Source organism: Uloborus diversus, chromosome 2 (genome assembly GCF_026930045.1).
Source record: "Uloborus diversus isolate 005 chromosome 2, Udiv.v.3.1, whole genome shotgun sequence".
Classification (NCBI taxonomy): Eukaryota; Metazoa; Arthropoda; class Arachnida; order Araneae; family Uloboridae; genus Uloborus; species Uloborus diversus.
The window spans coordinates 56,507,270-56,534,392 of NC_072732.1; the positions used below are offsets into that span (position 1 = coordinate 56,507,270).

The 27,123-nt window shown below is 35.1% G+C and overlaps 1 protein-coding gene across 2 annotated transcripts in view; it reads left to right on the forward strand.

Moving 5' to 3' along the window:
- Window positions 1-27,123, forward strand: part of LOC129217049 (homeobox protein Hox-A3-like) — an 81,381-nt gene that overhangs the window by 23,828 nt on the left and 30,430 nt on the right. For both annotated transcript variants that reach the window (XM_054851288.1, XM_054851289.1), the window contains exon 3: window positions 8,652-9,323. In XM_054851288.1, coding sequence (XP_054707263.1) covers window positions 8,652-9,323 — 672 coding nt within the window. The remainder of the gene's footprint in view (window positions 1-8,651; window positions 9,324-27,123) is intronic.

Sequence of the window (27,123 nt, forward strand, 5' to 3'; positions counted from 1 at the left end):
TCCTTGAAGCTTAACGTTGACTTCGTTCATTTTTTCAAAAATAACTGTGAGATACGCAAGTTCCAATTTGCGCTGTTTCAAATTCTCACTTAAAGCAGGATCATGCTAGTTGAGAAACTCAGCTACAGAGTCGAATAATTCAAAGAAATGGCGCAAACAGTTTCCTTTGAAAAGCCACCTCACAGACGTATGTAAAAGCAAGCGTTCGAATTTTTCATAATTTTCATGGCAAAGCTCTCAAAACAGGCGATCATTGAGAGAATTAGCCTTGACCTTGTTAGTACCAGTAATGACTAATTGTAAGGTTTCGTGTAAAACACCACTTTATTTTTTTTGCAGCCAAGTGTTGACGATGAATGACACAATGGATAGTAATCACTTCTGGCACTTCTTTTTTAAGGTGTGCAAGAAACCCAATATGACGACCCGCCATGGCAGGGGCACCATCTGCTGCGCAAGCACTTAAATTTGTCAATGGAATTTCTATTTCTTCAAAATAATCCTTCACCACTTTAAAAATCGACGATCCCTTTGTATCAGTAATCAAAGTTCTGGCGAACAACATTTCCTCAGTTATCTCTTTCAGTTCATTAATAAACCTCACGTAAGCTAATATAATAGCTCTGTTATATCAGTCACAGTTGATTCATCAATCTGTAGTGCAAATTTACTTTGTTTCAAAACATTTATGAGTTTGCACTCAACGTCAGCAGCCTTTTCATCTATTCTCCTGGAAATTGTGTTGTTACTCAGGAGGAGAGATTGACTCATCTTTTTACTAGAGCCCTCACCAAGCAAAATTTCAACTATTTTTTGGGCAGCCGGTAGAATAGGATTTTCACCTATCGTATGAGGCTTACCACACTTTGCTATCAAAAGAGACACTTCGTAAGAAGCAAGAAGCCCTTTGTCAAGATCTGTTGCTTGTCTTCTAAGTAATTCACCCACCTTTGGCCGATTACCCGCTTTTGTTTTGAGATCTTGAAAATAACTAAAAGGTTTATTTACTTTGTCATTACTCTTGACAAATGCTCTTTCATTCGCGAGGGCTTCATCGCTTAATTGCTAGAAAATATTTTATCGCACAAAAGACAATGCGGAAACTGCACATTTTGCGGTGACGTGACAAAACCAAATTTTAAATACTCTGCTGAATACTGCCGGCACTTCTTTTTTGAATTCATATCGAACTTCCACACTACGAAACAGGCACAATTAAACATAACTTCACTAAATTAAATCAAACAATAGAAACTACGTAAGGAGGTTTATGCGCTGATTGCAAGATTCCGAATGACAACTGATAAGTAAATGCAAAAATCCATTCCTACACATATCCATCCACCTTTCAGGCGTAAAATATATGCTGGCTCCAACGGTCAGACAGTGCTTACAAGATTTTTTTTTTCTTCCTCGTGAAAACGGCAATAAAATAAAATATATTATTTTTCGTTTTTGGGATTTTTTTTATCCGAACAGATTTGATTGAGCTGTAAATCATACATGCCTTATTTTCTGGGAACGACTTTCTTTGATTTGATATGTGCCATATGCTTGGTTCGGTATTACACAACATTGGTATTCTGAAAGATATTTCTGAATTGCGTACCGATTTGTTTTAATAAATATAGTTTTTGAAAGGTCAAGAATTTCCCATTACCAGGTATCCGAATACCGGTCGCCCCCCTATCGCCCCCCAGAAATTTATCGCCCCCGAGAAGAGTTCGATCGCCCCTTTGGGGGCGATCGCCCCCGGGTTGGGAATCACTGATATAGAACTACGTGTTGTAGAAATTTTAAGCTTGAGAACTTTGTCCTTTTTTTTTGGTACAATTTTTAAAAATGGCAAAAATCGCATTTTGGCAAAGTTTAAAGTAAAATATCTCAAAAGGGACTGAGTGAAAAATTATGAAATCAATACAGGTAACACATTTTCATGACATGAAAACATGATAGCAATTTGATGACTGAGACTCAACTGGTACTAGAGTTATAGTGCATTAAAGTTGACCAAATATTGCATTTTCGTAGAGTTTAAAGTCAAAATATTTCAAAAGGGACTGAGTGAAAAATTATGAAATCGATACAGGTAACATATTTTCATGACATGAAAATATGATAGCAATTTGATGACTGAGACTCAACTGGTACTAGAGTTATAGTGCATTAAATTTGGCTAAATATTGCATTTTCGCAAAGTTTAGTCAAAATATTTCAAAAGGGACTGAGTGAAAAATTATGAAATCGATACAGGTAACACATTTTCATGACATGAAAATATGATAGCAATTTGATGACTGAGACTCAACTGGTACTAGAGTTATAGTGCATTAAACTTGGCCAAATATTGCATTTTCGCAAAGTTTAAAGTGAAATATTTCAAAAGGGACTGAGTGAAAAATAATGAAAATAATGCAGATAACACTTTTTAATGATATGAAAATATGATAGCAATTTGATGACTGAGACTCAACTGGTACTAGAGCTATAGTGCATTAAAGTTGGCCAAATATTGCATTATACATACTTAACCTTCAGCGTCATTAATGGTAATAATGCACATTTTAACTTTATATGACTGGATCTGAGTATTACGTGTTCATTTAATCAGTCAATATGTTAAACTAGGAAAAATACCCGGCGTTGCCTGGGTCAGTAATAATTGTGAGAAACAATCGCTACTTTCATTCGTTTGCTGTTTTAACTGTAAGAACTCAAAACACCCCGCTTTGATGTGATTCATACATAAAAGTAAAATAGCAATAAGTATAAAAACCGAAATAGTATTCTGTTAGAAACGAAAGCACGACATTTATGCAAAAAAATTTGAAGAATTTACAAAACATGAAATTTTCACTCGTTTAAAAGATTTATCCTTTTTTTTTTTTTTTGAACATATTCTAAAGCTTTTTCTATATGGCTATTGAAACACATAAACGGTTTAAAAAAAAAATGTAGCCGCCCGTAATCCCGCTATACTTTCTTTAGTTGTTTTGGGAATGGGTTACTAATTTTTGTCAAAGAGATATTGTCGCCAAATACTGAGATATTTTTGGTGATCACATAATGATGCTAAATATTTTCTTCCGAAATAAGTAGCAAAGCCTGGCCAGTGTTTGAAATTGTGAACAAAGACAAACTAATGGAAGTTTTTGTACTGTTTATAGATTTGCCTAATTTAGTTAGCGGATTATTTTATATTTTAACAAAAGTTTTAAAGATTATTTTAATTGCGATATTTTGGTTACATGGTGAAATAAAAGCCGAGAAACATTATTACGTAGTCTTTGGCTGCAAAAAAGCCGCCAGTTGAAAAGATTGCCTTGCTTTATAATTGAATCGTTATGATTAATTATTATTATGTTCTTATTTCTATGAAATTAATATATTGTTACGGGTCCAGCCACTTCAAGAAATTCTTTAAATGACGACACAGTTCTTGAGAAAACACAGGAGATTTATTTACAACTATGTACAAGAAATATCGTTAGCAACTGTTAAATTAACCATAGCAAATATCAACTAACACCGTAAACTCAACGGTTACACACGTATTTACTTCAAAATACGCAAAAACACAGCGCAAAGGCTAATACACACAGAGCTAAATACATGCTCTCTAGCGCACGGCTGATACGATTCACAAGCAAAACTAACTCCCCCATTCAAATGCCACACGGCTTTTATACTGCTTTGGAAAGTTCGACAAAATTCTACAACTTTCTCATATTTTCTTTTTATTCCAGTCACAAATCTTATCATTCAGAAATGGGGGACTGTATGCTTTAGTCGTATGTTAGGGGGTTGTATGTACATTACAAAGGAGCTATTTACAGGTTACGTTACTAAGATAATTTTAGATGAAAAATAATGGAATAAACGACTAATTTAGCCAGATTACAACAAATTAATCACAAAAATAATTACTATTTACAGAATTTGTAACATTACCGCCTTCCTAAGGACTGCACGTCCCGGGCAGTACAATCTCCAGAAGGGATACCAATCTTATATCACAAGTTTACAAATACACACATTAAATAATAACTAATCAGACACAGAAAACACAATAATAACAAGAAATATTACTAAACATTTCTATTTTCTATTTCTATTCAAGAGTCACAACTGACTACAACTGTATTTTATGTCGAGGTCTGCATACTAGTGCCTTGCCTCCATTATTTTATATACCGATAGATGGCAGCACCATCACCGGATCGAACAGTTAATGAGAATTTAGAACTAGTCCAAGAGCTAATAGCTACCTGGTACTAGCACCCCCAGAGGTATCGTTTCACTTGGAGGACATTGAGACCACGAGCATATTTAACGTCGCCCAGTCCCCTTTAATGACGACGGTGGGTCTTCGACCAGCGGGGATCGAACCCGAGCCCCTCCGGCCCCGAGTCCAATGCCCTACCGATCAGGCTACCACGGCCCCTTACTAAACATTAAAAGCAAAAATTATCTACAACTTTTATGTTATCAACCATGATTGTTTACGTAAATACTCATGAGCTATGGCCATAGTATGGGGCTAACCGATCATAATGTACAACCTTAGATTTTGCATTAGGTGATTTTTGAATCCTCACTACGACGGCATTCAGTCGGTTTAGGATTTTGTACGGTCCATCCCAATGCGACTGCAATTTGGGTGAAAGACCTTTCCGTCGGATGGGATTCCATAACCAAACCTTGTCAACTTCGTTGAATTCATGTTCAGTGGACCTTGTGTCGTATCGGGTCTTCACCTTCTCCGCCGCGATGTTGATTCGCTCCCTTGCGAAGTTATGAACATCTTCCAACCGGGCCTCGAGATCCTGGATGTACTCCTCTGGCGATGAATGCGCATCCGGAGGACGACCGAAGATGAGATCACAAGGTAGCCGAAGCTCTCGTCCGAAGAGCATCTGAGATGGGGCATATCCGGTAGTCTCGTGGACAGCACTGCGATAGGCTAGCAGGAAAAAGGTAGCTTCTTGTCCCAATCCTGTTGATTTCTGGAGACCACAAGCGAGGGAATTATTCAGGATTGTGCGGTTAAATCTCTCCACCAAGCCGTCCGATCGCGGGTGTAGTGGTCTTGTCCTAGTTTTCTCAATTTTGAGAATTTGACACAGGCCCTTAAACACAGCAGAGATGAAATTCCTTCCTTGATCGGAATGAATCTGCAAAGGTGTTCCATATCTCGAGATCCAATGCTGGACTTGAGTCTTTGCTACGGTGGTAGCTTCTTGATCTGGAATGGGGTATGCTTCGGGCCATTTGGTGAAATAGTCAATGGAAACAAGGATGCATTTGTTCCCATGAGCAGTTCTTGGAAGAGGACCCAGGATGTCGATCTCGATTCGTTCGAAAGGAGCTCCAACGTTGTACAGATGTAGCTTCCCTCGGCTTCTTTTCTTCGGTCCTTTACGGGCAGCACAGGCGTCACAGGAATGGCACCATTTCTCCACGTCAACCTTCGCCTTGCTCCAGAAGAAACGCTCTCGAACTTTATTGAGGGTTTGCAGACACCAAAATGTCCTCCAGTCGCACTACTATGTATTTCTTTCAGAACATCTGAAATCCTTGATCGAGAAAGTAGTAACTGCCACCTAGATGTTTTACCGTCGTCAGATTCCATTTTCGGTGTAGTATGCCGTTCCGTCATTGGAGTGAGTTCCATAAAGCCGAATCTTTCTGTTGGAGGACTGAAGATGGAAACGTCCTGCCATCTAGGTCGCCGACTGTCACTTTCCATGAACTCCAAAATTGCTTTTATGTCTATGTCTTCAAGTTGATCTTTTCGAACTTGGTCGTCACTCTATGGGTCAGGTTCTGATGATGTTGAAGTCACTGTCACCTGATAGGCAGATGGGCTAGTCGTTCCATACTGTTTCTTGTTTCGGGAACAATAATGGCAGTTCTCAGAACAGGGTCTCCTTGATAAAGCGTCTGCTTTACCGTGAGACAACCCTTTTCGGTGCTTGATCTCCATGCCATATTACTGGAGCCGCTGTATCCACCTGGCTATCTTTTATTTTGTGCTTTCTATCAAGAAGTTATCTCGCTTACAACTTTACTTATATTAATTGGGTGACATTTTGCAATAAAAATATGAAAATACGTTTTGAAATAAAAAAACTGAGAAATATACAGAATATAAAATTTTATACACAACACTGCCATTGGTGTACTCAGAAAGGAACTAATAGCTACTGAGACCAATTTTAATTTGAAATATACAAAATTTGAATTAACAATAACTCACTACCCCAAAAAACAAATTGGTTAAACTCATTAAAAAAAACTTTTCGTTTTCATAGCAACTATAGATAAGCAGGCTATAAATTGAAATGTATTGCAGACGATAATAAGGTATTTGTGTAAGTCAACTTAACTGGCACACAATAATTAAATTATCTATCACATTTGGGACTAAAAAAATATTTTATTTTTTTTTTATTTAACACAAATTTCTGTCGCCTGAATTTAATTTATTGAATCACAGAAATATAAACAATATAATTTTTTTAATATAATGTATCCCATTATATTATAATATGGGGTCGCCTCAGAACAACACTAAAACATCTAATCCGAGAAGTAACACTAAGAGATCCTACTGTTGCTCTGAGGCGATGATATATTCTTTACAAAGCTTGTCCGTCTTATTTCATTTATTCATTTCTTTATTTTTTTTGTGCATATTTCTACTGCATGCATTTAATTTATTAAATAAGAGGAACTGTTGTTGCTGTTAAATGTTTGGAAAGTGGAGTTTTTCTATGAATTAATGTTTAACTTTGTGTATGTGTAATGCAATATTTAACCAACTTTCCTGCACTGTAACTCTGATACCAGTTGAGTCTCAGTCATCAAACTGCTATCATATTTTCATGTCATGAAAATGCGTTACCTGTATTGATTTCATAATTTTTCACTCAGTCCCTTTTGAGATATTTTACTTTAAACTTTGCCAAAATGCGATTTTTGCCATTTTTGAAAAATTGTACAAAGAAAAAAAAAAAAGAACAAAGTTGTCAAACTTAAAATTTCTACAACAAGTAGTCCTATATCATATCCACACACAAGAAAAAAAATAGAGCTGAGACTTTCTTCCTTTTACTAATTTCGCAGCACTCAAACTCGTGTTTCAGTTTGTAGTAGTGAATTTTTTTCCTCACCTTTCTCACCATTTAAATAATACTTTGCAAGCAAATCATATCTAGGGCATCATTCTGATGATGTAGGATTTTATTTTGTCTTAATGGCTGTAAAATTAACCGAGTTAGATGCATTTACGTAACACTTGCTTTAGGTCCATAAACGGCTACTAGGCAAACTTAAAATGGCGCGTAAGAAAAAAAAAAAAGCATGAGCCTAAAAAAAATTTCTTTTAACACTTTTGAACTCACTTAGTAGTGGAAAATAACTAGTAAAAAAATTAGGAAGATCAAAAATCCCGAGCAACACATTTTATTCTTTTTGGGTGATTTCAAATTCATTGACTCAATAGCAAAATTATTTCCCTTTTCAACCATCGCTCATTTCTACCATTTATTTTTACTTTTTATTGATGCAACTATTGTAGAATGCACTGGAGATATATTGAGAGTAATATATGATTGCTTTTTACATCAAGCATTTATTTTCATACTAACGAAAATGACTTATACACCGTAAAAAAGAAATGCAGCATTACTTGGTTCCATTAAGGTTTCTAGTAACGATACAGCTTCTTCTTAAGTATTGTCTGTTTTTCACGAGAAGGCACTTCGCCACTCCTCCTCGAACGCAGAGTTCCATTTCACGCGGGGATGATCGGTAAGCAATCCTCGCGCTTCTAAATGAGACAACCAGACAGGATTAGCTTGGGAGTGCATTTTATGTGCAAAAAAGTCTTTTTGTCAAAAGTGTCCTTTACATCACTTGTCTGTTGTCATTTTAGCTATTCTTGCATTTTAAAAACTGCTGCTTTTACAACAAAATGCTATGATCCGAATATACCTTCTGCAGAAAACAGCGAAATAGAATCATCGGATACCACGTAACGGAGGAGGAGTCAAGTGCCTTCTCGCGGAAAACGGACAATTCTTTGACAACCTTAGTAAGAAGAAGCTGTATAGTTTCTAGAAACCTTAACGGAAGCTCGGTTTCCTGAGATTTTCTACTAGTACTGCAGTTTTTTTTTTATTATTTTTTTTACAATGTACGATGGTCATCTACAAGTATCCCTGTAGTATATCACCAAAAAAAAAAAAAACTACGTTGGAAACGCACCTATTAGTGCAAGTTAATTAAGTTGCCCACGATGCTTCAATTTATTATTTTGATTAGGAGCAATACAATATGATTAATTAAGTAATTTATATCAATGTAGCTGAAAAAATAATGTTTATAACATGCTATGTCTGCTCCCTCATTTAATCGTCATTCTGTACTGAAATGCTAATAAATTCAGCAGAAGTGCATATAGTCACTAGAATGGTATGCGATAATGCAGCGGTTCAAATCGAACGGAAATCAGACTTGCATAGCAAGTTAATCATTGCTTTGCACAAAGGCGAGCTCCAATAAATTAATTATTTATTGCACTTCTTAGAATATTTATTTTTCATTTGCATGGTATATTAATAAATATTTTCATGTTTAACTCCTAGGACCTGGTTTCAGGCCAGGAATCAATCCTCCTGCGTATCCTCAACAACCTGGAATGAGGCCTGCACCTTATCCTCAGCAGCCGGGCATGGGATCAGCTCCCTACCCTCAGCAACCAGGAATGCGGCCAGCTCCTTATCCTCAGCAACCAGGCATGGGATCCGCTCCTTACCCTCGTCAACCAGGAATGAGCTATCCTCAGCAACCAGGAATGAACAGACCCTATCAACAACAACCTCTGGGGAGCAATGTTTGGACACCCCACTCTGGCATGCCTGCACCTGCGTATATGAACTACGGAGGTTTGCCAACTGGTGGAAACATGTACGGAAAACCACACAAACAGAAAGGATTCTTGGGCTCCCTGATGTCTCTTGGCGGCACGAAGCACAACTCGAAAAATAAGTACTACGGATCTTATCCTGGTTCATATGGAATGGGTGGCGGACTTGGCGGTATGGGTGGTAGGGGAGGAGGCTTCCTTGGTAGGCATGGGAAATCCGCTGCCATGTTTGCTATACTTCCTTACATGGCCATGAGGAGTAGCCATAGCTTATTCATGCCGAGACTGGGATTCTTTCCTCTATTTTTACCAAGTCCATTCTATCATCATCATCATTATGGGTACGGATACGGTCACTCTCATTACTACGATGTGTATAATGAAAACTACGGTGAGTAATTTCATATTGTGTGTTCCTAATTCCAATACAAAAGTTGTTTCGATAAAGACAGAACTTATATGAAGCTAATTACGCATTAGGGGCGGGCTCCACATGGGTAGAAAATCAACAGAAACCGAAGGCAGAAACGTAAAATGTTACCTATATTCAGGTGTTTCTATTTTCTTACAGCGTAAACGCAGCGTAATCAAGAGCTGAAAAATATTGAATTTATTATGTTTCTGACAAATTTTTACGTTATCCAACAACCAATAGAAACTCACCGTCAGATGTAAATATATTTAGCGATGGCATCCGCCATTTTTATGTTGCATGAACGAAGGTGCATTTGGTAAATGTTTATTAGAGAAGATAAACAATATCAATTAATTAATTCGCAACTCCAGAGCTCGAATACGCTACCTTGCGGATATTTACAAAACTGCCGAAAAAACTAAAACATTGCTTTCCACGTATTCATTTTGGGAAAAACAAACAGTTTGTTATGTGCATTTTTTTTTATTTGCGTAATTCATCATTTGGAATCGTCATCCGCAACGGCGTAACATCAAAAATATCTGATATAAACTGTGAGTGCACATTTTATTTATCTTGTTCTGAGTGAATTTGAATAAATATCAGTTTTTCAATTCGCTACTCCAGCGCTCGAATACACTACCTTGCGGTGATTTATAAAACTGCCGGGAAAACTAAAACATTGCCACGTTGCGTTCCATGTGTGTCTGTTGACGTAAACGCAGTCAGTTTGTTCTGAGCATTTATTAACGCAATCGATGTGTCTTAGTTCGATTTCTGTAGCTTTCAGCTACAGAAATTGTTTCGTTCCTTAGTAGTATTCTCGAGCTTCTCAGAATAATGTTAGCTTTCCTTATCCACTATAATATTAAAATCTGTTCGAGTCCGTCTGTCTGTCTGTCTGAAGATCGATCTTCTCGAGAACCGCTGCGAATCGAGAGTCAAACGAGATACCGATCAATTCGAAAATTTCCAAAGAAAACAATAGGACCAATCTCGTAATTGTGCAACTTTAATTAGCGGAGATATTAGTTAAAACGTTAATTAACATAACGTTATTCAGGAATTTTTATTTCTTTCCTGTTGCCATTTTGCATATGCTTGAGCAAGTAAAATTCTAATAATTGTTTTAAAAGAGATTTTTTTGGCTGCTGTCCAAATCTTAAAACAACGTTTCTATCTAGAATTTCATTTTAAATTAGTTTAAAATTGGTTGCACTATTCGGACATAGCCTTTATTTTATCGTCTGTCCTTTTTTTATTTTTTACATTCAACGTTCTTAACTCTTTTCAGCATATGAAAGTTGTTTCTTTAGCTATGTTTATTGATTGTAGTGTAAGTTTACCATTCACCGGCTTCATATTTTGGTACACTTAGGATGTGCGACTAATTATGTTTATTTTGTTGGACTTTTTCCCGTCACATGGGTGAGTTTTCGAATTGTAATAACTCTCTTTTCCCTTCCTGTTTCTATTTTTAAAATACAGTTTATATCGTTAAAAGAACATGTTAAATTAAGATTGTTTGGATTTCTTTGTGAAACAGAGTTGAACAATAAAGATTGTTTTTAAGGATTTTAACTAAAGCTAAATTGGAATCTGATGACTTGGTATTAAATTTATGCTCTTTGGTAGTTGTTTAGTCTTGGTGCTTTAGTTTCACGTAATCAACAAAAAGTATGTGTCATTCTATGTAAAAAGCTGATTGTAATTGTACATAAATAGTTCAGATATAGTCTATCAGATGTAATTCATTTTAACGTGAGCACAGATTATAGTTGATAATGCATGTATTTTCATCTTTTGTGCTAATTGAAAATACTCATAACTTGTATCATTGATAACTATGATTAACGTTAAAGAGATTTTTGCCAAAAATATGCTCTACTGGTGTTTTGCAAACCTTGCAATAAGCGTATTTATTTATTCCTCTGCGCTTTAGAAACTGATGTCAGAGTAATACAAAGACACCAATTGGACATCTCTTTCATTTTTTCAGTAGCCCGTGCAATGCCGGGCGCGCAGCTAGTTTCCTTCTAAAATGTGAGTTGATTGAGAAATGGTTAAAGCGAAACTTCTGGATTAAGAAACTTGGATAATGTTATACAAGGTAAAACATTTTATTGTTTTATATGAATTTGTAAGAATATGGGGTTTTTTTTTAAATCTTAAATTAATTTAACTAACCATATTTTACAGTAGCATTCAGTTGGAATGGACGGTATGCAAAATATTTTCTTGAATATATTATCGTAGAACAAAATGAAAAATGTTTAACCGAGAAAGAATTTACTTTATTCCTTTTATTCTCAGCTGAAAGGGTTCGCCAAATTTGTTTAGGGTTATAGTTTTAGTATTGTGCGAGCAAAGTAGCCTTGGCGTGATTTCGCGTTTTTAGTTAAACCATTTTTAATTTTTATCATGAGTGGAATAAAATGGTAGTAAGATTACAGAATTCGATAAGTAAAAAGAAATAATGGTCAACCAACTGAAAAGAAAACTACTACCATATATCCGTGAGAATTTTGTTGATGATTTGCATAACATGACATAATTAAATCGTAACTCAGAAATTAGAAACATCGAAACAAAAAAATTTTAAATTAACCGATTCGGGAATTTGAGAGAAATAACTCAGCTACAAATGCAAAACAATAAGCGGTAGCCAAGCAAGGCAAAGAAGTATCATCTTCTTTTGATAATAATTTGTAATGTCATATTAAATTTTCTAGCATTAATTGTTATTCTTGTCAGGCCACAATTATTATTTAGTTTTATCAAGAATTGATAAATATTGAATTCAACATCGTGGAAATGGCTGCTTAGAACTACGAACTACGTAGTTTGCATTAATGTTTGACGTTTAGTAATGAATGCTTCTTGAACTATCATTTCTTTCTACGTGGGCCAGAATATCAAAAAGACTTTGAAAATTAATTTAAAAAGAATAAAGCGAAAAAATCATACATACGAACTAAATTTACTAGGCTTATTAGCATTTTCTTCGTTACCACGTGCGTTTGTTTTAGTTTTTTCGTCCGCCATTAGACAGTGACTGCAGTGCCCCCTATAGTTCGTTGGAGTTGCGAATATAAATGAGCGTGCGTTGACAAAATATCACATAATAAAACACTACTAGAAATAATGCGATTGCGTTATACGATTAAGTGGGAATGGTCACTTGGCGAGATTTGAAATAAATAACGGAGCTCTCATTGTTGTTTGATTTAATGGTGTGTTATTTTAGGTTATGGTGAAATTTTCAGTGAATGCCAATGGCTTGTTTTATTTACTTGAAGGGTTTTAATTTTAAGGGATTTTTCGCGGAAGCTTACCAAAAATTGACGATAAATTTCCCATTCAGTAACTTACTTGAGATTTGGCTTGGTATTGAATAAAACACCGTATTATGTATTGTGAAAAATATGTAGGTAAAAAAAATAAATTCATAAAAAAATAAAAATCATTTGAATTTTGACTTCTTGAACTCAAATTATGTTTTTCGCAATAATGAATTGCGATAGGATCCTACTCGTTGGATTTGGAATGGAATGAAAATGGTCAAGCAATTTGCACCCGTCATATTATGACTGGTTATTAGGGTGCGGTAATAAAGATAAAGATTTTATGACCGATATCCACCAGTACACTTATCATAAAGATTATTTACCGTGTATAATATTATGTATTGTTCTTCTAATCAATCTTAAATGATAGGAATTAACAAACTAAACTCAGAGGCACAACAACCCATGAAGAAACAAGATCTACTGTGCTCATCTCAGTTAACGAGACCAAGGGCTCGGGCATATGTTCCGTTCAGGGTGACCAGACGAACGCGGAACCCCCAGCGTTTAGTTCCTAAGCACGCTTGGTAATTATTTTTTGACCCACTGAAGGGATGAAATTCTGATTCCCGTGCCTAACACGGGAATCGAACCCAGGTCCGCGGCGTGGATGGAAACTTGTAATCTGGAAATTTAGTATTTAGATGACGTTTTGTTGTTTAAGTTCCACTATATGTGTGTTTTTGACTGAAAAACCGTAAATAAAACCTTTTTTTTAATGTAAAGGCGACTCGAATCAAGCCCTGAAATAAATATGAATAAAATTCAACCACAGGCAATTTGAAACTACGACAGCAAAAATTTTCCTCTCTAAATAAATATTAAAAACAACCGTATGGTGATCTAAACAATCAGAGCAACATCAACTTTGGTCAATTCATTTTTGGATACACGCCGAGACGGCGTTGCCGTAACGTTCTCAAATATGCTTTTTATGTTTTACAATGAATTTATGACATAGGTTTTATAACGTGGTAGTGGCGAGTTAAAAAAAAATAATGGTGCCTCGACCAGTCTAAAAATTCCATTGATGTGTACTAACGCTAAAAAAAAAAAAAAAAAAGAATTAATTTGAATTCTGAAATTTTGAATCCAAATTATGTTTTTCGCAATCACGAACTGAGACAGGACCCTACTCGTTGGAGTTATTGTTTCTAGAAACGGCTCCTGTCCCCCCCAAGAGTGCATCTCCTCATACGTGTGCATAGTTGTGTGTGCGCGTAGACCTGTGTGTATGCACGTAGGCGTGTGTGTGTATGTGTGTGAAGTCGTGTGTGTGTATGTGTGTGAAGTCGTGTGTGTGTATGTGTGTGAAGTCGTGTGTATGTGTGTGAAGTCGTGTGCGTGTATGTGTGTGAAGTCATGTGTGTGAACGTGCGTGTGTGTAGGACATGGACGCCTCCGACCAGGAGATCGGATAGTTCAAAACCGGAGCAGCGGGGCCACGCCGCCAGCAGAGGACGGTGGGTGGTGGTGCTGGTGTCCCTGGTCCAAGTTGAAAAAGGCACGGACACCAAAAACGGTCAAATGAGAACAATAAGCAATCGTGATTGTTCAAAAAATCTATTATTTATCTCTTACTTCGCCTAGTGATTGATCATGTTAGGATAATCCAGTTAGAAATGTGCATTAAAAGTTTTATTAAAATATAAAACGATCCATCAAAATTACATCAAACAATTTTAACGTATTTCCAATCTCGCCAAGCGATGCATAACCCAACCAAAACATGTCAAAAAATAAAAAGTTCCATTTAAATGCACAGCAATCCGCTAACTAAATTAATCGTTATTTTTTCAAATCTCGCCAAAAAAAAAAAAAAAACATATTTCCTTGTCCCCTTTCGAATTTTCAATTAAATTATTTAAATCTAGTCACGATATGAATTGTTGACATGATTACGCATTTCGGATAAATCATAGACTAATAATAAGAGTAGACCGAGCTTTCCCAGACTTGCTGATGAAAAAATTGGTTCTTGGATACATCATGTGACTGGTGGGAAGCTTGGCGAAAACTTTGGTAGCATGGTTGCAAGATGGCAACATTATCTATAGTTTGGTACTCGACATGTATTTTAAGACGTAATGTGTTTTCATTATAATGTTTTTCAAAGTGCAGAGATTGCACTGTTTTTCTTTTAGTTATGCATTATTTTGACATTAGTAATTAGTTTTCGATCACAGTTTTCAGTAACTTTTATTTCATTTGGAACTGCTACGTCAGCGTTGACGTGAAAGTAATGCCGTAAACGTTTTGCGTTAACGCAAAAATGTACTAATCGGTATCTTAAATTGAAATTGAAGGTAAAAATCTTACCGTTTGCCGATTCTTTTCGGGCGCTTGCATCTTTAATTGCTTAGAGAGTTATTGAAATTGACTAAAGAAAATGCACAATACTATTTAAACGAAAAACTCACTGTATTAACAAAATATTTACAACTTAGAATAACAAATTTACAAATCGGACTCCATAAAAGATCATTCTTCCGTGTTCCATCAATTTTATTTATTTTATTTCTTGCGGGCGTTGATCGTCTGCTACGATCAACGCCCGCTGTTGCTAGGATTCGCAACTCCAACAAACTATAGGGGACGCTGCAGTCACTGTCTAATGGCGGATGAAAAAACTAAAACAAACGCACGCCGTAACGTATAAATTGCTTTTGCTTCTAAACTTAGGAAATGACAGAAATTTTTGTTCGCATGTATGATTTTTTGTTCTTTATTAATTTGAAAAGATTTTTCAAAGTCTTTTGGTTATTCTGACCCATGTAGAAAGAGATTAGAAATCAAAAAGTATTACGAAAGTTGTTGTTGTTGTTGTTGCATGCCCCCATGGTCAGCAGAGCTAGACCAGGTCCATGAGTTTGTTTACCCTCAAGAAATCCAGCACCGTCAGTGGGTCTCCAGTCAGATCCCTCCTGGAGAGCAGGCACGACAGAATATGGTCAGGCGAGGCCTGCTCAACGGAACACTTGGAAAAAGTCTGAAAGGTCTTCGACCCCTCCGAAAATTTTAAAGTTTTAAGATGTCCACTACGAAAACGGGCAAGAGTTGTTTGTTCCTGTCTGTCAAACCCAGGGGTCAGGGAGCCACCAGGTCGTGAACATCTGTACCAATGGTGTTCTGGCTGGACAATCCAAGTGATATTATCCCTGTGCATAGGCGTCGGAACGGGGGGAGCTGAGGGAGCTTGAGCTTCCCCTAGAATATTTCAGACCGGCTTAGCTCCCCCGGAAAATTCTTGCACTGCTGCTTTTTGCCGTACATTGTTTACCTCAAACCTGATATCAAAAATGTGATCTGCCTTTTTTGGGAATTTCGGAATTTCTATACCCAATGAGCAACAAAAGCAGTGAGCAGACGGAGTGGTCAGTGCACTTGAATTCACCTTCACCTTTTTTTTCACTGTTTAAACACTCTTGATTGCCGAAATGCGGGAAAGTGGACTCTACTCCGCGGCCTGCGAAAATCAGTACCAGTCAGAGGCGTAGCATAACCAAACTTTTTTTTTTGGGGGGGGGGGGGGCACCAGAGCCATCACCAAGAAGGGTTTTGCTACCCCCCCCCCCGCCCAGTTTTTTAGAAATGGCGTCACCAATTTCATATTAGTAATGAAAAAAACAGCAGAAAGGAAACCTTTACGATTTTAAGAACATGTAATAGAAATGATAAGTGAACAAATAGAATAAAAGTGTCGAAAAGAGTTTTTTCTTCAAAATTTGAAAGCAAATGCAATCTCTGAATATTATTTAGGAACATTCAAGCAAGGTTATGCATTATGATTTACCTCTGAGGGAGCGCTGAAACGAACGTTTCGAACATTTTTTAACGAAAAGAAAGTATTCAGTGTTTAGTACAAATCAATGACAAGCGTCAGTCAAGTAACAAGAAGTTCTGTCTAGAACTAGACGAGCCTACTTTCCCGTATACCCATACTACTTTCTAGTACCTGATCAATATTCTCAAAAATAGCTAAAATCGCAAATTGTTTCAAACATATTTTTTTAAATATTTTAAGCTGATTTCTAGGAATAAAATATTTCTTACTTTTCTTTAAAAAAACGAACAAATAAAATAGCAGCACCTTTTAAACAAAGCAGCTAATACACTTCTTTCCATTAACAAAAAATCTTTAACAGCTTTCAAACGAAAAAACAATAATAATAAGTTCATTAAAATAAATATATCATACATAAAAAAAATCGTTTCTTTTTCCCCTGTTGCCAAAAATAATTTTTTAAACGAATTAATGCACTTACCAAAATAAATAAAAACAATAAAATGTCAACTTAAAGAAATAATTTTCATTGTCAAAAAAAAAAAAAAAAAAAATCGTCTGCGCATATCTTTAATAGAAATGACTTCGAGTTTATTCGCCGAAAACTGAATACCTAAATTAAAACTTTAGCGTGAAAATAAAAACAAGTCATATCAACAATAATTATTTCACAGTTAAAACCACAGCAGCGGAGTCGGAGTCAATTTCATTTTGGAATAAAAGAGTCGGAGACGAATATCCAAGAATCGTAGTCAGTCATTTGTCCTCCGTGTATAAATGTTTGCCAAAGCTACGAAGTCAGAGGGGGAGTCGGAGTCCGATTAATTGTCGGGCACAGGAGTCAGAGTCAGATTCGGAGTCAGGTGCCCCTAAACTCTCGGAGTCGGAGTCGGGAGAAGGTCGTCAAGAGCTATTTCCAACGAAGTTTGTTTGAAGTAAATTCGGCTTTAAGTTCGGAATCTATATTGACTTTCAGTTTCCCCTTAGAGGCTAATGTTAAGAGATTTGAACTGTTCAAAATTGAATGAAAACTTGTTCAAATCAAAAAGATATTTTCGATACATGTTTTTCATCAAAAGCTTTTCCCTACAAAGTTTGTTTGGAGCCACTTCGCTACTGAGTTCAAGATTTATTTTTGATTTGAATTTCTCCGTAGGCGCTAATGTTAAGTTTTTTGAACTGTTCAAAATTGAACGAAAAATTGTTCAAAACAAAAAAAAATGAATTATGGGAATGAGATGTCCTTGCCGAGATCTTTCTATAAAAAAAAATTTGTTCGAATCGGACTATTCATTCAAAAGTTTTTAGGGGGGGGGGGGGTGGAGCAGACAGACAGACCTACAGACATTTTTCCCATCTGAATACTCCGCTTTCCAAATTTTAATTTTTCAATATTTATCTAACTATTTTATTTATTTTTGACTTTTTTTTTGTTTTTCGGGATATTTTTAAGATGTATTAAGCCTTCTTTCATGCTTTTTTCTTCTTTCTCTGTTTTTTACTGGGAAAATAGGCTAAAAAATGAATACGTAAATAAACATAACTTCATAGGGGCTGCCGGCATTTTTAAATTTCTTTTTTTCTTTTTCTTTTTGTAAAAATATCATAATGAAAATAGTGATTAAGTAGAGAAAAATATATGTGCCACCAAAATACATTTTAATTAGAGAAAAAGTTGAAACAGAGTAAGGCGAGATTTAAAAATGTCATGACTAGTCACACCACTGCTAGTGTGCTAATTCCAAGTGTTTAAATACAAAAGGCGAAATTAAACGAAAATTTTATCGCGATTTTCTGGAGACATGACATCTAAAACAAAAGAAAGTGTAAAAACTAAGGTAAGTCTGAACTAAGAAAAAATACAAAATGTTTTTCTTTTTTATTAACGGGTTCCGCAAACGCTTGTATTTCAAACAAATAAAAATTTAAGGCTAGAAATTGAAAATTTTATTATGGAAAAACCAAACCACTCAAATAATTTTGGAAATGAATAGCACCTCAGAGCGAAGACACATCGGCTTGGTTGGATAAAGCAGCGTGCTAATGAGGGAAAGGGTGGGAGTTCAAATCTGGGCCGAAAAGTATCGACGTAATAGGTTTTTGTTTTTCAGCAGAATTTTAATCCAAGTTTCCACTAATATGCAAAATTCTAAGCTGTATATCTGTTGTTGTTAAAATCAGGAAACAAAACATTGATTTTAAGAGGGTAAATCGAAGTTTGACTTTGCAGAAGGATAAATTTCAATTTATTTTGCTGCTTTCTACGCATTGCTTTGGTCTATAGCATCTCGAGGTTGCATTGAAATCAGAAAATTCTTCCTTTGAACTCGAATGCTTTGCGTAGGTCATGCAAGGGGTCAAATAGTCATCTAAAACTGCGTTTCTGGAATTTCACTATAGGAAAAGTGCTGAAGACGGATCCCGAACCTCTCCTCCCAGTAACATAGCCAACTATCATCTAAAACTGCGTTTTGACAACTAACTTCGAAAATTTTATTAATGAGCTTCAGCCCCTCCACCTCCGCCAATATAATTTAAAATAATCTTAAATTTCGTTTAAGGTCTTACCTTTCAAATAATTACTGGGGTAAAGCATCCGAAAACTCACCCCTAACATCATTAAAAGTCAAATAAAATTGTTTTTGGAGCTCCAATTTGCAAAAATTTCCAGTCTTCATAACGATATCAAAGATGGCACACAGCTGCGTTTCTTAGATTGTTCATTTTCGACAAATTTCTGGGAGGGGGGCCCCGGATTTCTCGTCTAATTAACATCTCCGAATAATGTCTAAAACTGCGTTTTCAGAACAACATAATGTCTAAAACTGCGTTTTCAGAACAACAATTTTGAAAAATTTCCAGGAAGAACCCTAAAATACCAACCTCCTTAACGTAATTAGAAAAACAATATAAAATTTTTCAAGTTTCAATTTCGAAAAATGCCGAGGAAAACGCTCCCAGACCACTTTTCCACCCTAGCATTAACAAAGATCATCTAGAATACATTTTTAAGACCACACAAATTAGAAAAAACATCCTATTTTTTATTTTTGGGCTGATTTCTTCATAATTCTGGAACAAAAGATTAAGTGTCTACCAAGCTGGGGGTGATGAGTCAGTTTGGCATTTAAATATGAATAGCATGGGTGCTCCAGACATAATTAAAAAAGATTGCCAAGGTTGTTTGTCCTTGTTCAAATAATTTCAACTTTCCAAAAACGTATCTCATTTTAAGTTATCTGACCCCTCAGGTTATACTTTACGAAGTTACAATTATTCTTGTTTTTTTGCTTTCTAAATTACGGTTTTTTCGTCACTTACAGATATATTTTCATGACAAAATTGTTACTTTTCACCTACTATTGCAGAAAAAAACCCCAACAGTATTATTATATTAATATTTTATAGTTTCTATCAAAGACTTTTACAAAAACTTATCTGAACAATATAATATATAACGAACATTTCATTTTAACACATTTCCAACGTTCTGTTTCTCCGCCCTCCTGTTTCATCTATTCGCTTTTTTCTAGTTCTCAGAAAATAAGAAATTCTTCTAAATGCTACGCTGTCGAAGCCTCCCCTTTCATCCAAAATTATTACAGAGCACCTCAAATTTTGTTTTCAAGGCTCCGATTTCCTGAAAATTACCGGAAGAGAGTCCCTGGATATCTTGCCATCCAACAACATGGGAGATTATGTAATGTTCCGTTTTTGGGACTTCAATTTAAAAAAAAATTGCTGGGCCATTAACGCCAACAAATATGATCCACAGTCGCGTGTTTTAGCGATTAAAATTTCGAAAAAATTAACGAGAAGGAACCTCTGAACCTTTTCTGATAACACCATTGAAAAACACTCTCTTAGCAGGACTTCAAGTTTAAAAATTTCCAAAGTAGAACCCTAGTACAGTCTTTTCCTCTAACATCATTGAAGGTTGTCTACAATTACGTTTAAGACTTCAAAATCGAAATATTGGGCGGGAGATGTAAATCGATTCGAAAAATCGATCGAGGACAATCCTTCGAGTCATATTTTTACTAAAGTCAACAAATATGGTATACAATCGCGTTTTTAAGACATTAATTTCGAAAAATTTTCAGGGAAGGTATTCAAAACTTTTCTCCCCTTAACATTACCAAAGATCGCCTAAAAATTCGTTTTTAGAACAAGAATTCTGAAAAATTTCCGGGGGAGGATCCCCGAAACTCCTCTATTTCTACGTGCTCATCATCGAGCACTGACTGACCTTCTTTCAAAACCAGAAGTTTTATCACCTCATTCTCTCCACAAACAATTGAAAAAAAAAAAAAAGAGATGGAAGCTTCGAAGCTAATTTCATATGTAGAAAAAAATTTAAAGTCCCCCCTCCCCCCACCAATTATTTAAGGGGCCACTGCTTCTGCTTCTGCCCCTTACATACCAGACACTTCTCATAATGTGTCCCAGCTCCCCCTACTTCTACAAAGTTCCTACGCCTCTGTCCCTGTGTTTAATCCCCCCTCCCCCCATGAGTGATTACGAAAGTAAAAAATTAATGCAGAACACACAGTAAGTTGTTCTGAAGCAGCCATTTTCACGATGTTGAATTCGGTATTCATAAATTTTTGGTTCGCTTCGAACAGCATTTTCATTTTGTACTGTTTTTTCTATACATTAGTACATATTATGTCCAATTTCGTGACATTTCCGGCATTTGTTGACATTTTTATCACATAGTGCACATACGTGACAGACTGTCAAGAGTAACATTTAACGCTAGATAATTTATTTCTATGACTATATAATTGGATATCAAAAGAAATCATCATGCATTTAATTCATTCGTCATGGAAATGATTTAACTGATATGCGAAATCTTGTCAAGATATATTATTCTTTCACACAATTCTAAAACCATAACCCTATAAGCAGATTTTTGGCGAAACTCTTCTACCGATAATGACAGCTTTTGCAGAGCAATAAAATAAAGTTGGCGCGATATTTTAGCGATAAAAATTCCAAGCTTTTATTTTTTATTGTTCAAATTCTTACGTTCTTTTTGGATTTTTCAATCTGTTCTGCGATAAATATTTTCAAGAAAATTTATTTGCATGCTGTCCATTTCAGTTGGATGCTATACACTGTAAAAAAAATCCGGAAACGTTTCTGAGTATATCGTGCAGCTGTGGTTCATGAAAGTTTCAAAAACGTTTCTGAGTATTTCGGAATCCTCTTTCTGTAATGTCCAGAAACGTGTCTGAGTATTTCGGAATCCTCTTTCTGTAATTTTCAGAAACGTTTCTGAGTATTTCGGAATCCTCTTTCTGTAATGTCCAGAAACGTGTCTGAGTATTTCGGAATCCTCTTCCTGTAATTTTCAGAAACGTTTCTGAGTATTTCGGAATCCTCTTTCCGTAATTTCCAGAAATGTTTCTGAGTATTCTGTGCAGCTGTGGTTCATGAAAGTTTCGAAAACGTTTCCGAGTATTCCGGAATTCTCCAAACAATTTTCAAAAACGTTTCCGAGAATTTCGTAATCCTTTTTCCGTGATTTTTTCTAAAATATAATTCTTTATTATAGTATTGCATACCATATCAGTTTCAATTCCTTCATATCTAAGAGCAATAATACAAGCAATTTTAGAATCATTCGTGAATTTTTTTTTTTTTTTTGAATTTCTAATGACAAATAGCATGGTTAACAGCATAACATATGCACAGTTATAAATTTTTGAAAAATTATGAAATAATCTAGTAGTTTCATTCCTAATCACAAAATCATCGGGGAATTGGAGAGGGGTACCTTCTGAAAAGTGGGGATTGTTTGTTAAACAATCTTAAACTTCAGTTTTTCTCTCAATATTTTCAAGACAAAACTATCAACATATTGTATTTTTAATGCAGAACTTAAAAACATATCTTGTATCAAACTTGATAGCTTTTATCTTCGGATAAAATTTGACAGGACTTACCTACCCTTCGCGTTCCAGAATTCGTTCACCTCAAGTCAATTTCTCTGACGAACGAAGTGTACCGAAAAGTACCAACAGAGAAATTGATGAATTTAAATATGACACCAAGTCCCCCTGTTGGAACCATTCGGGTTGATTATTCTGTTCTTGCCCTTTTCCAGCTCATCACAAATATAAATACTTATTCAAAATAGGTTACTGATTTTATTTTTACACTGTGCGCAAAATGCAATATATATTTTATTTATTAAAACATTGAACTCTATTACATGATTATTCCATTTCATATATACGAGAATCCCCCCCCCCCCCGCCATAAGAGTGATGGTGCACCCATAAAATGCTATGAAGCGCCCCCCCCCCTTGAAAAAGCAACCCCCTGAAAATGTCAATGGCACAGTCTGCGTGGTGAACACCCCTCGTCTTCTCCCCATATGTACATTGTATATTAATAACATAGTTTTTTAAAAATGATCACTTTGAAAACAATGACATGAAATAATATTACTTTTTATTTTGGCATGTAAATGCAGCTGTTCCATTTTTGCCACTGACTCATTCCTCCTGACTGTCCTACATTAAACTAGTATGCATGCAGTAGGTACTGTCCTGAGGAAGACAAATTATAGGGACTTGTTCCTTAATTTAGCCGAGTTAAAAAACCCCTACTTTTAATTTTAGGTTTAAGCTCTTGTTTATTGCATATAGTTTAGCATATGGTGCGTTTGGCCCAATGTAATGCATATATTAGAGCTTAAACACTCTCTATTTAGTAAATAGTTTAATATCTTTTGGTTTTTGACCATATTTATCGAATCTTCCACGGCTGATGAGCTCCGAATTCAACCTTTCAACTTTATTCTAATAATTGCTACTTTTAATTTTCTTTTTCTCATTGCTATTCATTGCTTGTGTATTTCATATATATACAAAAATATATTATTGAGAAATAACTCTTGTTTGTTATATTTGCAGCTTGTTTCCCTTAACGGCAGGTACATTGCACCTAAAATAAATCGTACTAATGAAGCTCTGCTGAGATAAATAATGTTTCATGTATAATATAAATTATAAATCAAAGTATCATATACATTATAAATCAAAGTATCATATACATTATAAATCAAAGTATCATATAAATTATAAGTCAAATACTTTAATATGGTGTAAAAGTACAAAATTATTTTATTAAGTCTTTTTTTTTTTTTTTTTTTGCTTTTGGTAAAATTGAGGCTCGCAAAACGAAAAAAATGAACACTTTTAAATACATACATGTATCTATTTGTTAAAGAAATTAATACATATTTAACTAATTTAAAGCGTTTCGCTAATGCAAATATTTAAAGAGATATCGTCATTCAGATAATACTGAAGCACTATGTTCCTAATTACAAGAGATAGTTTTTTTTTTACTTCATACAATCTAGCTACACTGTTTACAAGAGAATGAAAACATGCAACCTTAAAGACGAACTATCAAACCTGACAATTTGCATATTATAACATTTAATTCAAAATGCTTGATACATAAATGTTCAGCCAAATATTAACTGAGATTGACACATAAAAACAAAGTACACAATAACACTTATTTAAAGTTTTTTATAATCTTCAATTCATAAATTTTACAGAATAAAACTAGACACACTTGCACTTTAAATATGTGTTCTATGTAATGTAAAATATTTTCAAATTGCAATAGTTCACAACGAAAAAATGATACTTAGGAAAATAGTTTTTTTAACGAGATTTATATGAACTAAATCTCTTTAAAGTAATAGAGTTGCAAAGCGACTTACCTATTCGTCGGTGGTGGTTTTTTTGCAGGCTTTGGTCACCAAAAAGGTGATTTTTATGACAGAATAAAATTCTGCCAACAAAAATTACCCATTTGGTAGAAAGAAGAAAAGTATCCAAGAAAAAAGTAAATTACCTACACAAGTTATGCGACGCAACGAATTTACATGGCGTCCTCTCGGCAGTTATTTGGTTTTTAATTTCAATTTGTATTCCTTCCGCGAGCATGTGTCGAGAAGTTGCACTTCGTACTTAAAAATACGTGACATAGCTTCAAATTCAATCTCATGACGATACATAAGCAAGAAAATATAAGACTTTAAAATTATCTCCAGTGAATTCATGCGAGGAACAAAACTTCTACTAATCCCCTTGATGAGTGTTACTTCGCGTACATGGTCAGCACTTGTTTTCATTGCGTGCTTTCGAAAGTTTCAGTTTGGATTTGGTGCTGGACTATAAAATTGCCGTGTGAGCTGCGCATGCGTCGACTCTTACTTTCTTGCTAAACGGGAAAGGTTTTTGATAAGTGCAGAAAACTGCTGAGGGCGTACGAATCTGTGTATTACGGAAAGCTTTTTTGTATATTCAGAGAGTTTTCCGAGATTTTTTAGAGTGTAGTAACAAGGTTATTTAAATCATTTATGTGGAATTAGGTTAAGGAAAAGCAGTAATTTTTCAGCATGGCCCTAGTGTCCAGTCAATGTTGTTAAGTCCGCTTTTTTTCATCGAATTGAAAAACTGATATTTATTCAAATTCACTCAGAACAAGATAAATAAAATGTGTACTCACAGTTTATATCAAATATTTTTGATGTTACGCTGTTGCGAATGACGGTTTCAAATGATGAATTACGCAAATAAAAAAAATACACATAACACGCTGTTTGTTTTGCCCAAAATGAACACGTGGAACGCAATGTTTTAGTTTTTTCGGCAGTTTTTTAAATCACCGCAAGGTAGCGTATTCGAGCTCTGGAGTTGCGAATTGTTTATGAGTTAAATCGATGCCGTCGCTCTGTTGCGACGGTAACGGTTAAATCCACGCCCAAGTAATAATAAATCCCATAATACTTTGTATTAAGGGGGCGTTGATTAAATATCAAAGATCCAATGAGATTGTAAGGATTTTTCTGTTCAGAGGGCGCTGATGTTTTCGGCATGAAATATTCTGCTCAAGTGGAGTCCACGCTTTCCAGAAACGGAACAGAAACCGAAAACGAGCCATTTTACGTTTCTGCCTTACATTTCTATTTTACGGCGATGTGGAGCCCGCCCCTTTATTCTTCAAAACTGAAACGATTTAAAGAACGACTTTAGCAAATGAGGCAGTGAGAAGCAAAGGGATGTAAATGGACACTTTCAAGTTTCGAGTAAAACGACTTTAAACATAAGGTCCTAGGTAGGTTTTCATTGAAAAGTCTTTCTAAATCATGCTGTATAACAGAACATACACCTTTCATTTGCGTTTACCGATACTTTTTGGCAACACTTGAAGGAACATGTTGCGTGTTGATTTTTTTGCTCGTGGTAAATATATGTTTTACATGTATTTTTTTTTTTTTTTTTAAGTTGGGGCGAATGGAGGTCAATTTTTGTGTATAAGTACCTCATGAGGCATTATTATACATAATTGATAGTGTTACTGCATTTTTGTTTTTGAACAAAATGCCTCCGAAGGTGAAATTAACAACAGCCTCCACACCTACGACATCCAATTTTGGTGATAGTACAAGCGAACTCAAGAAGCTAAAAGAGGTTTGGAAAAGTGATTTTGATGATTTAAGTTGCAAGTTGGAAAACGACGTGAAATTGATGATTTCTACACAAGAAAATGATGAAAGTTTGTGCAATCGTGTAAATAACCTGTTAAAAGATGAGTTGAAGAAAATGGAAACAAAATGGAACGACCTTTTCAGTGACCTTAATCATAAGGTGACGGTGAGTAATATGCATTCCAGATTAAATTGCCTCGATGATAATGTTGATGTAATAAAACAATATGATAGAAAACAATCCCTAATAATAAATGGTTTAGTCGAAACTAGTAAGGAAAACCCGTACAATGTTGCAAAGATTTTCTAAATGAAAAATTCAATCTAACCCTACTAAATACAGATTTTATCAACATTCATAGAATTGGCAGACCAAGGGAATCTTTAACTAAAAGCACAGAAGGAGCAACGTCGATGACAAGACCTTTGATCGTCAAGTTTGTGAGAATGCAAAATCGGGACAAAGTGTTTACTAACAAACTTTTGAAATCGACAGGTATATCGATTTTTAAAAACTTAACTAGAGCTAGAAGTGTTTTTTTACAAGCAACTAAGAAGTTTTCAAGTCAACTGTTGGACAAGAGGGGGGGGGGATATACTTGTAGAGTATGAAGGTCACATTAAAGTTTTAAGAAAATTATCCGAAATGCAACGTTATATTGATTCATTTGCGTCTGATAAAAATGTTCATTAATTGTTACTATTTTTATAATTATATTTGGTTTTCTATGTTTACTCATTTGTTTAGATTACTGGTTGACTTGCTTTAATTTATAAGTTTTTTTTGGTGATATTTACTTTGTGGCTTTATGTGTTTCACTGGTTCATGTATTTTTTTTTTTTTTCGTTATTTTATTTAATTGGATTATGGGTTGTGTCTGCTGATTTTCTTTTGCTTACACCTTCAATAGTTCTATTTTTTTTCGACTGACCTTTCGTTTTCCCATTTTGTTTATTTTTTCTTAATAAACTCTGCATATTGATAGTCTGAACACTCAAACCGCATATCATAACCCTAACACACTTGAATAATTTAAATACTGCGCTATTTTGCACATAAATGTAAGAGTATTGGATCTAAGGTTGATGAAGAATTAAACAGATTAATTAATGAAACTG